This window comes from Sceloporus occidentalis, unplaced genomic scaffold (genome assembly GCF_023333645.1).
Source record: "Sceloporus occidentalis isolate IW3139 unplaced genomic scaffold, rSceOcc1.0.p SCAF_1, whole genome shotgun sequence".
NCBI classification, from domain to species: Eukaryota; Metazoa; Chordata; class Lepidosauria; order Squamata; family Phrynosomatidae; genus Sceloporus; species Sceloporus occidentalis.
This window is the reverse complement of record NW_028316981.1, coordinates 234,399,058-234,414,830: the sequence shown is the minus strand read 5'-3', so window position 1 is coordinate 234,414,830 and position 15,773 is coordinate 234,399,058. Positions and strand designations below refer to the sequence as shown.

At 38.6% G+C, this 15,773-nt stretch overlaps 1 protein-coding gene across 3 annotated transcripts in view; it reads right to left on the bottom strand.

Annotated features, from left to right (window-relative positions):
- Positions 1–15,773, bottom strand: part of PUM3 (pumilio RNA binding family member 3) — a 40,774-nt gene that overhangs the window by 13,330 nt on the left and 11,671 nt on the right. For all 3 annotated transcript variants that reach the window (XM_089490182.1, XM_089490183.1, XM_089490181.1), the window contains 7 exons: positions 14,696–14,870; positions 12,684–12,787; positions 11,675–11,753; positions 10,623–10,721; positions 8,018–8,071; positions 7,176–7,256; positions 1,192–1,334 (listed from right to left, as the gene is read on the bottom strand). In XM_089490182.1, coding sequence (XP_089346308.1) covers positions 1,192–1,334; positions 7,176–7,256; positions 8,018–8,071; positions 10,623–10,721; positions 11,675–11,753; positions 12,684–12,787; positions 14,696–14,870 — 735 coding nt within the window. The remainder of the gene's footprint in view (positions 1–1,191; positions 1,335–7,175; positions 7,257–8,017; positions 8,072–10,622; positions 10,722–11,674; positions 11,754–12,683; positions 12,788–14,695; positions 14,871–15,773) is intronic.

Here is a 15,773-nt window from a genome sequence, read left to right as displayed (position 1 = left end):
TGTCCACATGGGTGGCTGAGATAGTGACATTTTTGCTTTCTAATGGTTCAGTGTACACAAACTTTGTTTCATCCACAAATATTAAAAATATTGTGTATAAAATTACCTTCAGGCTATGTATACTTGAAGTTTAGATCTGGGTCCCATCTGCATACCATCTCATTATGTTTTTGCAAATATTCCAAAATCCATACAAATTCAGAAATCCAAAACACTTCTGGATCCAAGCATTTTGGATAAAGGAGACTGAACCTGTATGATTATTGTGTTGTAATTTATTAGTAGTTTGATATTATTTATGTCTGTTAGGGCAATATAAACAAGTTTTTAAATAAAGAGTGTGTCTACCTGGGTGCAACTAGTAACAGAAGCTATTTTTGAGGTGAAGAAAGTATAGCCAAATGCAGGTTACCATATTTACCTCATTGCTGTCCTTTTCAATATATGCTTTTATTAATGGAAATACCATGGGGAAAAACCTGTTCTGCAAGTAGCCTCTCTCATTGAAAAATCTGTCTCTTAAACTGGCAGACAACATTAAAGAATGACATCCACAAGACTCTGGAAAATCACTATTTCCTCTGGATCTGACAAGCAATGTCATTTAGTGTAATAAATATATTTTAGAGTGGTTCACTGCACCTTGGTAAGAGAGTGTTTAACTTTTCATATAAAACTCTTACTGGAAAAGTGTACCTATATAGGCAGCCAAAATAGAAACAGGAATTTAAATAATAGTTCTGCAAATAATACAACCATAAAATGGCACAGTAAACTGTAGTTAAAGTGAAAACATAAGTCTCCAAATGAAAACTTTTCCTAGATACTATCGGGAGACTTATACAATGGCAACTGCAACTTCCTTCACCAACTCCCTAAAAACAGTGGCAATACAAACCCACAAAGAGTATCTCCAATACAAATATCACTCAATTTTTTAAAAAGACAAAAAATCCAAGATAATTATACCTCTTCTTTGTCCTCCTCAAGTCAATTTATATAGATTGACACACCAAAGCATGATATTTCAAAGCACACAGTACAGCTCTTCTGGAGCTCACACACAGCTCCCATTCACCCCAATGGGATTCAGAGGAGCGAAATTACTTGCAAACAGTATGTATATATCTAGGCATATTATAAGGAAGTCAAAATGTAGCCAGTTCAAGAGCAAATGTATTTTTTAGTTACCTGTAAGCATTCCCATCACCCTGCTGCAGAATTTTGATTACTGCTGGTGAGAAATATGTAGGATCCCTTGGACTTAACAGATGTAACAATACTTTCCTTCCATACTTGTTGTTTACAATGTTGGCTAAAGAATTAATAATTTCCTAAAAGTTGAGGAAACATAAGAAAAAGCCTGGTTATCAGTAGAAAGACTGTTTTCAGTGAATAATTTCAGCTTCCGTTCATACTACACTTAATTTTATATCCCACTGGCAAATAAACAGAATAATGTGCTGCTCCATGACTTGAAAATGTGTCCATGTGTGGAGGCAAAGGATAGGCAAGAATGAAGCAAACCCTATGGTTATGATAACAATGGCACAATCACCCCATACACTCCACCTACCTATTTTACTCTCTTCAATTCTTGCATAAATATTTAAAAAGAGGAAAACAAAACAATATTTTAAAATATATTGAAGCAAATTTGCAGGTATAATGAATACAATATTTTAAAATGCAAAATACTGACCACAGTAGTATATCTCCTTTCACAAAGCAGATGAGTTTCAGGCAATTTCGGGGGGGGGGGGGGGAGGAGGAGCTGGTGAGTCATGTTTACTTCCTCCCCATTTATTTCTAATTTGCTATTTACACATGCTCAGTGAGCAATTTTTGGGGCAGCTGCTGTCTACCTTGCACATTGTAAGTAGGCACACACAGCTGCTCTAGGACTGACCAGAGCAGAATCCCGTTCTTTATCAGCTCAAGCTTTTATTGCATTATTTACTGCAGACATGCTGCTGCAACTGGAAACCAAAATCCTGTGTTTCCCCAATCCTCCTTTGCCATCCTCATAAAACTGATGCTGTTAAAAAAAACCCTCCAGCTTGAAAGAGAAGAAGAGGAAAAAGGAGGTGGGGTGGCCATAAAGACTTTGGCCCTGGAGAGACTGGCAAAAAGCATTGGCCTGTGGGTGGAGTCAGGGCTGACCATACACACACAAAACACCCTAGCACCACCACCAAGGCAGCATTTTGGCACGTGCCGCTCCACATGGCACACGCCATGATGACACACCTCTGGTGCTGCATCCAAATGGTTTTTCCGGCTCCTTTTTGTGTTCTGCGGAGGCTGGGTCTTGGGGCATGTGGTTGCTACAGCACCAATATGGCCAGTAAAGGGGTGGCTGCAGACCACCCCAAGGGGGCGTTCTGTATAGCTCCATAGTTAAACGGAGTTTCTTTATCAGAAGATTGTTAACTGAGGTATGCCTGTATTTTACTCATCACCGCCTATATTGGCTCAGGGAAAAAGAAAAAAAATCACACGTGATGAACACCTAACTTATCATCTCCTTTAAAACTTTCTCTATAACACTGTTCCTACAATGCTTCAGCATGTTAGTGATTCCTTATACCTCATTATCCTTATCTATGGAAAAAGAATTCTCAGTGAGAGGATGACATTAAGACAAAAAACATTTTACCACAATCCTAATCATTTGGACTACCACCCTTCTGCAACTGCTCCAGACAGTTTCACAACTAAAAGTAAATACCAGCAACAATATAGATATATTAACAGCATTTATCGGAGTCCACAGACAGCATAGCAATCAGAATCCACATCAAAGCAGGTTTAAACCACGTACTCTGGTCTGATTCTCCCCTGACAAGTCAGAGTAATAACCTGCAGTTTGTTCTATAATTCTTTCTTTTGTTTGTTAGGAGAGAAACAAGCCAGAGTTGCAACCTCTTCCTAAGTTTGAATGTATTGCTGAACAAACCATGGAAAAAAGGTCCATGGTTTGCTTAGCCATTCCTGCCTGTAGCAAGACCAATTGACAAGTATGTATAGGCATGTTGACCCCTTTTCAATCCAGAACTCCAGAACTTTTGACAATTCTGGCCCGATATGACTTCCATAAGTGCCTGGCCAAGTTATATTCACTGTACGAAAACATCTCTTGTGAGAATTGCTGTCATCTGCCAGAAAGAGAGAAAACTGCCCCGATCCCTGACCTAGAAAAAGAGAGAAGGCCTGAAAATACAGACACCCTACTCTGGCTACCTCTTCTACACAGTTCAGATTCCATTTGACAGATATTAAACTAAAGCCATAAATGAAAACAGAAATATGTACTCAGGGCTGTAGAACAAGCAGAATCTAAGAGTTAGGAAGTAAAGACATTCCTTTGCCATCAAAGAGGGATAGTGTTTTGCTTATCCAGCAAACAAAACACATTTGGCAAAGATTTTCCCTATGCAACTGTTATCACAAGTACTAAAAAGGAGACTGTAATAGTTGATAACTGGCTTCAGCAATGAGGGTGGAACCAGTCACACAGAACTAGGCAGAAACTGGATGCATGACATACAGAGGCTGCTGAAATTCCCCCCCACCCACCCACTTTATAGTAAGGGTGGGCAACTTCACAGAGTTAGGGACCAATTTTTACTCCTATGCTCCCTCTCATGGCACACTAGCACTTCCTGGCATAACAGACATCACATTACTACCAGTTCCCATTTCAAGCTGATTTTTGTCCTGAAATAAGTATACTGCAGAGCTGCAGAAATGAGATCAAACTAAACTGCCACATTTGCAGGGGGCATTGTTCATTTTGGGACTGACTCCAAGTAGAAAACAACAACAACACTGAAAGATCTAATTTTTTAAAGAAGAAAATGTACCAAGTAGGCTTTCAAAAGTATTTGGAGGACTAGAAGGGGCTTTCAGGGCTGCAAAAGTGCATAAAGCCCATAACCCAGTTGTATTTCCTAGCAAAGGCAACAAGTACTGTTGTAGAACACAAGCAGGAAAGCCCCCAGCAGCAGAACTGATTCTCTCAAATATCTGGGTGATTAACTGAGACATATCAAAAGGACATACCTTCAAGAACTACAATGGACCACATTCTGAGTGACTGAACAAGGGACATTCAGTCAAGACACGTTCTATCAAGTCTGTCAGATCTTATACATCAGCATTCCTTCCACCCACAAGCAAGGGCTTATCCTCTCACCTGAGGATGTTCAAATTATCAGGAAGCAACATGGTGACAAACACTTGCAGCACACAAAGCTACCGTCTCCTATCCATGGGATACTGAACAAGGAAGATCTTAAGTAAAAAGCCTTCTATCTTCTAGTTCTGTGTACATATCTGGAGCTCAAAATTTGTAACCTTACCATAATGTAATTCATACACACTGATCCTACAAATATAGAACCGTCAGTGATAGCTGCAGACATGAGAGACTGCACCTCTTGATGTTGTCTGAAAATGGATGTATATCCAGGCAAACTGCAATTATTATACAGTAATGATGGTATAGACGTTACCACCTTCTATGAATGGTGTGGATTTACCTCTGACAGTGATTCATTTTGCACATAAGGTGCACATCAGATTGTGCATGTGACAGGTTGATTTCACAAAACAAAATGAAGAGATATGCTTTTAGCAAAACAATTCTAATCAGTTTATGTGAAGTAGCTTGTTTTTAAAAATATGTTCTCAGCCTGAAGGACCCCAGGAGTCTCAAGATGAAAACAGGAGGTCCTCGGATTCACAGGGTGCTTTAACTGTTGCTGTGTGTTTTTAATTGTTGTATATTAATCTGTTGCTGTTCCCCAGCTCAGTCCACAGGAAAAGACAGGTAAGAAATAACAACAACAACAGGCTCCCAGGTTACCACAGCCTTCTTGGAAAAGTCTTTTTCAGGATCTCCTGCCAGCAATGTGTCATAGATTATGCATGCAAAGCTTTCTAAGGGGAAAAAGTAGGGTGCCCAGGGGAGATGTGGCTCTTCTCTCTCCTGGGTAGAGAGGAACTTCCGCCCTGTCCCAACTCTAAATCTACAGCGCTATATAAATAAAGCATAACAACAACAACAACAACAACAACAACAACTCTCTCCAGGCAGTGGTTCTGCAGGTTCAGACTGCACAGTAGACCATAAGAAAAATATGCAAGTGTGCCTTGCAAACATGCCTTAATCTTGTTTTTGGAGGGGCTGCTCTCATTTTAAACATTAAGTGCTAGAGACTCAGCTTGGCAAATATCAATAATCAATTCAGCATTTCAACAAACCCCCACATGCCAATGCCTGCTCGCTTCTCTCAAATCATCACCAATCTACTAGCATAGTTTTTGAAAACCTTTTGAGAGTAGCCATTGTTAATAATATTCAAAGGCTTTAATAGCTACAGTAATAAAGGTCTCTATGGAACCAAGCAATATAATATAACTATCACTAAAGCTACCCATGAAATCATTAGGATGGCTAAAAGTCTTTTGGGAATTCAAATATAACAGTCTTTTACAGCATTTTGGAAATCGTGCAATAATTGCCATTTTAAAAGGCTTGCAGATGGAGGACAGGACAGATTCTGCAATTTCTGCTGTGGAGCTGTTTCATATGATAGCTGGTAAGAACTCATGGGAGTAAATAATAAAGCAGCTGCTAAAGACTCTCATTGGGATAGTGTGATAGTCTGAACATTAAAAAACCTAGCTTCAGGATATTGTTGTAACAGATACCATCAACACTTTTGGTAGTTAATAATATAAATGCTACCAAAGATGTTATATGTTTTTGGACAACATTTTTGGATAAATGTAGTCTATTTTCTAATGAAGATGATTCTTTTTATATTTGGAAATATTTTCTTATTGGATACCCAACCCCATCCCATTTCTTAATATAACAACTGCCATATGCTTCTTAAGATACTTATATTGCACAATCATTAAAGAGACTTTTAGGGTCTCCAGAGTCAAGAAAGATCCAGACACAGGTCTCTCATCATCTTGTCTAGTCTGACCCTCAGTCTAATCTTCAATAATGCTGTCTATCAATTCACCAAGAACAGAAGTGAGACTAACCATTAGGTCCTTTCATGGCTCTCCCACCAGTAGAAGGTAAAAGGCACCAATTTCACGGTTCAATTAGGATTTAAAATTCAGACTTCAATTGTCATCAGAAGGCTGAAACAGGATTATAGCTGTGTGTATTTAAAAGACCTGTCCAGTTTCATTAAAGGAAGGCAGTTGAACTGCACCATATACTCAAGATAAGTATAATGACAAAAATCATAAAAGAGTACAAACTGTGAGCTAAAACCACATTTAAAAGATCAAAAATAATTGCCTGTTTGTCTGCAATGCCTCAGTATTGCTGGGGTGACATATTAGATATCTGACACCCCTACTTGCAATCTTATCCCCTGGAATAGGATTATATCCTGTACATTATTTTCTGCAGAGGTAGAAAATTATGTAGGACTAAAAGGTATAATGCATTTCAGCTGCAGATTTAAGACCACTAATTCTTGAGATATATAGAATAGAGATTAAATTCTACTACATCTCTAGAGGTTGATCTAGTCCACTGGAGGAACAACTCAAGCATGATAAAGTATCCTTCTACAATATCAAAATAATGTTTTCCATCTTGCTTTCCTGCCCCCAAACCCTGTGTACAGACACACAGACACACACACAAGACTAAGTACATGTATTCTTTTAGTGAAGGAAGGGATGTAAAGCAGGACAGGGATGCAAGAGATAAGCACAGTTCTGCATCCCATTAGGTTCATTCAACTCCAAATGTGTAGTGGAGGAAGGTAGGGTCTTCTATAAGTGGACACTGCACCATTAATTAAGTCGCTGAAGTTTTCTCTTGTGTGTATATTGCAGACTGAAACACTATGAACAGAAATATCCTTCTTCAATGTCATGATGAAAAGAAAAACTTCACCCACCCAGTCATATTTTAATCCCATGCATAATCATCTATGAGGCAGCTGATTGATTTTAGCATATATTTAAAAAGCATCCAGCATATCACAATGCTTTAGTAAATATACTTCTTGTTATTTTTATTTTCATTTTCAAAAACATAACTACATAATCTGGTCAGAGATCATGGCTATGTTTCCAATAGGAGAATTTGAATTAGGAACACTAAGGAGAATTTAGGAAAAGGAATTACTTACAGATAAAACCAGCTGTTTCACAAGTTTCGTATCATCAATGCAGTCAAATGCTGCCAGCAGGACCAAGTGTGAGAATTCACCCTGAAATATGAACCAACAACCATGAATACTATACATCACAAAAACCTCATTAATCAAACAAGGTGGTCTTCCACACATATTAGTTCATTTACTAAGCATCATCAACAATGCCGACACACTCCAATTAAGCCAGAAGCCATTAAGATCAGATTAAGTGATTTCACTGTATACTGGTTCAAAGTAATTAATTGCAATTAAGTCTCACTGAACTTTGAAAGAAGCCCAGGAATGTATTGCTATGTTGTTGTGGAGTGGGCTGCATTAAAATAAAAAGATATGTTGCCTCTTTGTTGGATGTTAGGCAAAACAGATCTATTTCAAAGGAAGACCTGTTCTACAGAATAAAATCATATTTATTCTATACTTGAGCTAGGTATCAGGCCTCATATAATACAAATTTGTTTTAAGCATCCCATGAACATGAGGTTTTATTGATAAAGCATGTTATCATATCACAGGTGCACAGAAGTGTGTATATACAAATCCTGCCTCTGTCCTTGGTTATTTGCTATGGAACTCTCCTCTTTTCTCTAATCTTTAAATATTATGATACATTTTAACTTCTTTTGAATTCACAGAATCATATACATTGTACGTTTTACATATTTGGAATATTATAGAAATGGAAGTCTTAGCTGCAGGCTTAAGCTTACCGGGGAATAAGCCCTAGCGAGTACAGTGAAACTTATTTCTGAGTAAACATGCACTGGAAAGAACTGTGTTTGTTTTTCCTTTTCTAGATAGTAGCTTAAAATACTTACAGTAGCTATTTTTTCTACATATGTCTTCATGGTTTTTACAATGACTTTTCTGTCCTAAAAAGAGAAAAGACAGAAAATGAATAAGCCTATTAACCTGTAAATAAATGTACTGTTATACTGTATAAAGTCAGGGTTCTATCCTCAAATTCTATCATAAAAATTAATACAAAGCTTTGCTGATCCAAGACTCATTGAAAAGTCTGAGACACTTGAGAGCCTGAGTTTTGTCTGAGGGTTAGAAAGCTACTCTGCAAGAGCACTCTTCAAGCCTGACTCACTATGCTAGAAAATATTCCTTGAGTAATTCTGCTAGTGTGCTGTAGTGCAGTGGTACTCAAATGTTTTACTCTTGGGACCCCTTTTTACACCGATGTGTGGACATCATACCTCACTGATGTAGTATATGAATAAAAATATTGTGTTTATTTAGTGTGTGTTTGCATTCATATATCTTGTATATTGATATTTTAATATTTTATAAGGAAATAATATTGTTCAAATTAGGACAGTTTTATTTAAGTAAATTCAATATTTAATTCAAAGCATGTCTAACTTTTACACATAAAAAACGGGAAGAGAAGGTGAAGGTGAGATCAGGGCCCCCAAGTCTTGTGACTCCATTGAGCAACTCTTGCACCACCAACCCCTGGAGATCCTAACCCACAGTCTGAGAACCACTGGTGTAGTGGTTTGAATATTGGACTAAGACTCTGGGAGGCCAGGGTCTGAATTCCCAGTCAGCCATGGAAAACCATGTGGTGATCTTGGGCAAGTCACACTCTCTTAGCCTCAGAGGAGGGCAAGGGCAACCCCCCTCTGAACAAATCTTGTAAGAAAACCCTGTGACAGGTTCACCTTAGGGGCGCCCCAAGTAAAAAATGAGTTGAAGGCACACAACAAGTCCTGCTTCTTTAAGCTCTCATATGTCAGATGTTTACCAAGAATTTAGTGCCAAAACATGTCATGTAGGAATAGGAGCTCAATCTAAATCTCTCCATATTGAGCTTTAAAAATCAATACAAATACAATAAATTATTTTCAAATACTAAGTGGCGTATAGCACATCTAATTTTTCAACATTAAAAAACCTGAAGAGCGGGCTCATGGATCGGATGCAATCAGATATGCAAGCTAGTTTTTGAAGGACAGGCAACAGCTTGTTGTTTCCTCTGTCTCTTTCCATCCCTAAAATCTGAAGTCTAGAGAAAGAGCACTTTCAGGAGAGTCCAACATAATCTCTCAACAGAAAATAGAATAGGGATGCAAACCTCACATCTTGCTGAGTGCCGCTTTTATCTGTTTACTAACAAGATATGTACACTGTAGTGTTAGTCATGGAAAAGGATTTGTTGCAATCTATTTTTAACCCTTGTCCTCTCGACACCCTGTAGTATGCACCTTCTTCTAGCTCTACATTGTTATAGATACCTTTGATGTTAAAGCTTCTCCAATCTGCTACACCCATTTTCCTGTTTCCCATATTGCCTCTTTCCTGACTCCTGAAGTCTTGGCAACCCATATCGTTCCCCTTCTATCTTTCTAGACCATTACAGGTCTTTGTCACATTTTCTTTGTTTCCCAGCCCTTTGTCTACCTTTCAGATATCTGGACTCCCATCTCTCCCTGTTTCTCACCTCCAGTCTCAGCTTTTGTTCTGCTCCCACTCCTCATTTTTATTCTTCTTGGAAGAATTTGGTAGCAACAGTATTAACCTCTCTGCCTCTCCTTCTCTAGCAAGACACACCAATGAAAATGCCTTAGACAGATAATCAGCACAGTTAGCTACCAGTAATCATCAGAAAAAAAACTAGTGCGAGTGCCACAAAAGCAACGACACAGAAAATAGTAAAAGTAACTTTTGAATTTCCTCAGGGAATGGGAGGCAAGGGAAAGAGCCAGACTACTATAAATGAGATGACAGGAGATTGAAAAGAGCATTTGATTTATTTTCTTCTCTCTGAAGCCCTGGAAAAGCCCTAACAGAGATTCTGACAGTCCTATGTCTCACATACAAGTTTTACCTTTAAGTGTTGTTGTTACTGTTCTGTGCCTTCAAGTCATTTCCAACTTGTGGCAACCCTAACACAAACCTATCATGGCATTTTCTTGTCAAGATTTGTTCAGAGGTTTGTCATTGCCTTCATCTGAGCCTGAAAGCATGTGACTGCCCAAGGTCACCTAATGAGTTTCATGGCCAAGCTGGAAATCGAACCCTGGTCTCTAGAGTCACAGTCCAACACTGAAAGTACATAACAAATAATAGGCAAATCACTTTTTTCTGAAGCCTGGAATTACATCATGCCTAAGAGTAATATGATGAAATTATCGTGTCTTATTAATGACAAAGCTAGTTTGAAATCCTTCTTAGAATCTCTCAAAAACTAACTCTTAGCAGAATGGTGGTTGTTTTCATACTTTTCATGTACTACAATCACACTGGCCAAAATTGAACACAGGTGAAACTGAACACAGGCTGGAACCTGTGTCAGGAACAAAGCTCCTCATTGCAACTTTTTAGACAGGCCACACAAAATCTCAGCCAACCAATTTGTACTAATCTATAGCACAGGACTTTAACACAGGTAGGCTATTTCACATACAATACCTTGGGAGTTCCATGCCACAGGCAATGCATGGCTACTCTGGCTCCATCATGTGTGTGTGCCAAGTAGATTACCGCTTCTCTAATTGCTTCAATCATTTCCTAGACATAAAGAACCATAATTTTAAGGAGAGGATCTTAAGAAGGTTAGTCACACACATTGGCTATCCTTGGTTTACTTTGGTAAAGGAGCCCTAGCAATGTACTGGTACTGAAGCCATTCACAGCTACAAGGTTGTGAGTTCGATCCCAGACAGGGCTCCAGAGTCCACTCAGCCTTGCATCCTTCTGTAGGTCACTAAAATGAGTACCCAGCTTCTTGGGGGCAATTAGCTGACATACTACAAACTGTTAGCTAGTGCTTAAGTGCACTGATAAGCAGTATAGAAATGTACTTTGCTATCCTTCTTACCACAGCCTTGTGTACTACACCAAATCACAGATGGCTTTCCAGCCATATAGGTTTATAAAGGGGTACTGGAGAGAAAGGAAATCAACAGTTCTGGTGGAAGCAATAGGGTGCACCAGAAGGAGCCCACTGAATCCTGACCAATGTCTACAACAGTATGAACAATATTATGTTGAACAGATCTGTAACTAGCAATAGCAAGACAACAGAAGACAATTGGCATTGTCTTCTGTAGTGGAAAATATTTCAGATTTCTAGCAACCAATATCATGTTTACAACAGAAAGACAATGTAGGAGTTTGCCATTTGTAACCATTAGCATATGACCAGTATTGTTCTATTCCCTGTTGTCATCATTAAGCTGACAGGACTTGCACATCACTGAAAACAACGCAAGGAAGACGATATCCATACTTAGGTGCCCATCAGAGTTATGTTGTCAATTCCTCGCCCATGAAACAGGCTGCACAGAACTTGCACCCATGCTTCCTTAGTTGAAGAAGTATGTTTATTGTTTTGACTGAAGACAGCCAATGCACATTTGACCCACATCTCTGCAGTTTATTAATGAACATCGGAGGGGGGGGGAGGGGGGAATCCCTCATGGAAAACTGTAACAACTTAAAGCCAATATACTAGTACTTACAGATCTCTGTTTAGGGAGTGCATGAGTAAAAAAGTCCAAAAAAACTTTATGTACCAAAGAATGCTTTATTACAGCCTCTCTGTAAGATGAAAAGGAGGGGAAAAAAGGAAACTTTAAATTTGTATTTACAGAATAATGTAAAACACTGATATACAAAAACACATGGAATTGAGCTAGAGGACTGAGGTTGTTGTTTGCTGGTATATTTTAGATGACTGTCAAGTACCAAAACTGTGGTGAACAAAATGTTTGGCTGAATTTGGAATATAATATTTCTGTCTGTGTGCCAGAAGAGAAATACTATGGAGAAGCACTAGGCACTTTTGTTCTAAACAAACACTGGTCTTCTCACAATCCTGACAAAGGGGCACATTATTAAACACATAAGCATAAGTCAGCTGGTTAAGAAAAATAATTCTGTTTCCAGTATTTTAAATATCATTGCTTAAATCCTGTTACTGAGTTATGATAGCCTATTTCAAATTTACTCTATTGTAATCCACTTGTTTGGGTTGTGTGGAGGATGAAATTCTTTACAGACTGCAATGACCAAAATCTCTCCCCAAACCCATCTTTTAAGCCAGTGGTCCCTAAACTGTACCCTTTAAGAGATTTTGGATTTCAGCTCCCAGAAGCCTCAGCCATGTTGGCCAATAATCTGGGATTCTGGGACCTGAAGTCCAAAATGCCTTTAAGAACATTGTTCGGGGACCACTGCTTTAAGCGATGCAGCCACCCACCGTGGCCATTTCCACCTTGTTGGAGAATTGGGATGGTCCTGAGAGATGCATCCAGCTATTTTACAGTAGCTGGGATGGTTGCAAGAATGTCATTTGCAGGGTCTTCCCAGACCTGCAGAGGTCCTGGTGGCCCAGTTACAAGAAACTAGGTGGATAGACCATACATATATTTCAGAATGCAGAATCCCAACCCAGAGTTTCACATTTCTTCCTACACATATACTGCTAAAAAGGATTCAAGAATACACTTTAAGCCAAGCTGTTCTTACTTCTGAGCCATTGGAGTAAGGATCTGTTTCATTTCCTCTACAATGGCCTCTTGCTTTTCTGGCTGAGCCGCTAACACTGCATCCAAGGTTGGGTGCTCTGATGACTAAAGTGAAGAAAATTCACCACAAATCGTTTTAATGACATTAAAATTATAGGAGCCAGAGAATACAAAAAAACTAACCACATCATAAAGCATTTCTCCAATTCCACCTGTAGCCATATATTCCTAAATCTGGTACTGTGACTTCACTATGTCTAATTCATGGAGCTGCTACAAATACAGGACTTCTGATAAATACAGGCTTCCTGATTCAGCAGTGCTGGGGACAAATTCCACTCATACACCTTCAAGAACACAGTGGGGACTGCCTCTAGAACTGCATTGTACTGAAAAGGCTACACTTATGTCCAACAGCATTCCCAACTGAGCAGGTCCAAATTAGGTCACAGTAAACTAAGCCATATTATGTAAACATGTTTGGAAACCTGATATAATTTGAAGGAAGAATTAGAGGGACTCATAAAATTTAACCTCTATTCATATACAGTTTTTAACAGGTTAGAATAGCAGGTATGAAAATTTGTTACATTCACCTTGTTAGCTACCATTTCCAAAGGTATGGTGTCTAATTAATGTGTAAAATGGAATTCCAGTTAATTGGTCTCTCATTTTAAAAAGCCACAAGGCATGATCTTTAGTTCTTCAAGAATATGATACAGAACATAATGAGAACAGACTTTAACTAAAAACACATTAGTATTCCTTATTTCAAAGGTTCTGAAAGAACTTCATTAAGCCTTATTTTTATAGATATCAGTACGGCTATATTCCTGAACGCTACAATTCCCAATAAATTGACTTCCATTTGAATGGCAACCAATTATTACTTTTTAGGTCTTTAAAGTTGACAATTTTCATTAACAGTGGAGGGATATATATACCATTTCAAACTAAAAGCAAATGTAAAAAATATGAGGAAACCAACACTTCACAGTAAATGATGAAGTACATTTAAAGGTGATCTCCATCTCTGTCAGACTTTGAGAACCCAAAGTACAGTTGTCCCTCCTAACTCGCGTATCTCAGATCTGCGACCTTGGAAATCTACGGAGGGGCGACCTCCACTATTTTTAATGGGGCACGCCACTGCTTGCACACAAGCATGAGCCCCATTCAAGCCAATGAGGCTTGAATATGCACAAGCCTCTGTTTTCGCAGGGAAGAACGGATCCCTTGAGAAAACAGAGGGCCAACTCTATTTATTTTCTGCCAATGAGGGTTAGTATTCAAAGTTTCATATCAGACAAATTAAAGCTGAGACAGGCCTTTAAAGATGGCCTCCACCATTAAGGCTTAATAAAGCTGTGCTTTAGCGGGGGATAAAGTAGGATATTTTCACATTCCAGTACATTTCTAAAGTGGCTAGCTTTTACACAAAAGTATACAGTATATGCATTTGGAATAATAGGGCACGTCTACTCTGCAGAAATAATGCAGTTTGACACTTTAACTGCCATGGCTCCATTCTACATAGTCCTAGGATTTGTAGTTTTAACACCCCTTAAAATGGTGTCAAAATGCATTATTTCTACGGTGTAGATGCACCCATAAACAACAGTTCTAATGAAGCTACTGAGATGTTAATTAGAATCACATGAATCAGATTTTTAAAACAGAAGAATTTATAGTCTTCACAGTTGCAGTTAGTTCCTGCAAAATACCTCCCTCTGCACAGAGAAGAGTAGGATAGTACTCCAAGAAGGGGCCTAGAGATCAGGATGAAACTGTATTTACTTGTGGGATAAAGCACATAGGTATCTGTGATGATACTTATAGAATACAGGCACATAAGCATTCATGTCAGGGTTCCTGCTCTGAAAATAAATTGGTATATTTTCTTTTCATGTTTGTCTGCTTTCCCTAACTCTTTTTATTTCTACATGTTAAATCATGTGGGCAAGAGTTACAAACTACTTGTACTGTAACAAGAAAGCTGTCTCAGGATATCACCTTGTAGACTTGGAAGGTATTCCCATAAAGCTCCTCTGTCAACATGTTTCTTTGCTCCAAAATGGCTTTGTCATTGTATGCATATTCCACCACAGCAGATGCCTCAGCATGGCGCAGCATCTTTCTCACCTCCCCTTTAAAGCTTTTGATGATTTCTGCAATTTGTGGCTTTGTTCTGTTCCAGGAATAAGTGAGCAGCAACAATAATCAGGAAAAAAAAGACCAGACTAGTTAAGTATTGCACATTTTTATCTGATCTACACACACACACACATACTGCTGCATCTCAATATAAACAGGTCTTAACTACAGGTTTATCACAGAATGACATGTATTTGTCCATTTTGGCTCCTTTTAGCGGCCAACCATTATTTGTTTGTTTCTTGATAGCCACATGCCCTCTACTCCAGAGTTCTCTGACTTGTGCACTAAACTTTATGGAAAAGTGAAGTCAGTTTCCCCAAACTGGCTGGAAATTAAAAGAAGCCAAAAAGAATATATGCAATGAAGATCATGCAAGGGTAAGTATTGTTTTATAGCAAGGATGGGCAACTGTGGGAAGCTAGAGGGCTACATTAGCACCTTAGGAGACCTTGGAGAGCTGCACTTCTGAATATGAAATTCATTTATGTTTTGTATACACTGTATACACACAGCCAGAAGATAATTTTATACATAACATTTTAAATAATTTGTGCATGAAATAAAAGTTTGTGTACACTGAACCATCAGAAAGCAAAGGTATATCTATTTTGGCCACCCATGTGGTCAATTTTGGAGTATTTCAGATTTTGGCATTCCAGGTAAGTGATACTCAACATGTAAAAAAAGAAAGTGATTGGAAGTCACTTCTTCTTTACTTCTTGTTTCGTAAAAAAGGACCTTCCTGGCCCTGTAATGGTGATAGGGAAAATGTATCAAAAAGGGCCCCTACACCCCTTAGAAGGGGGCATTTTGTTGTAGACTATTTTTTTACCATGGGGGGGGGGGGGTCCTGTGGTCCACAAAAATGGCCCTGAAGTTGCCCACAAATTGTATTTTATACACCCTTATTTATAGAAAGAATCTGTTCAAAGAA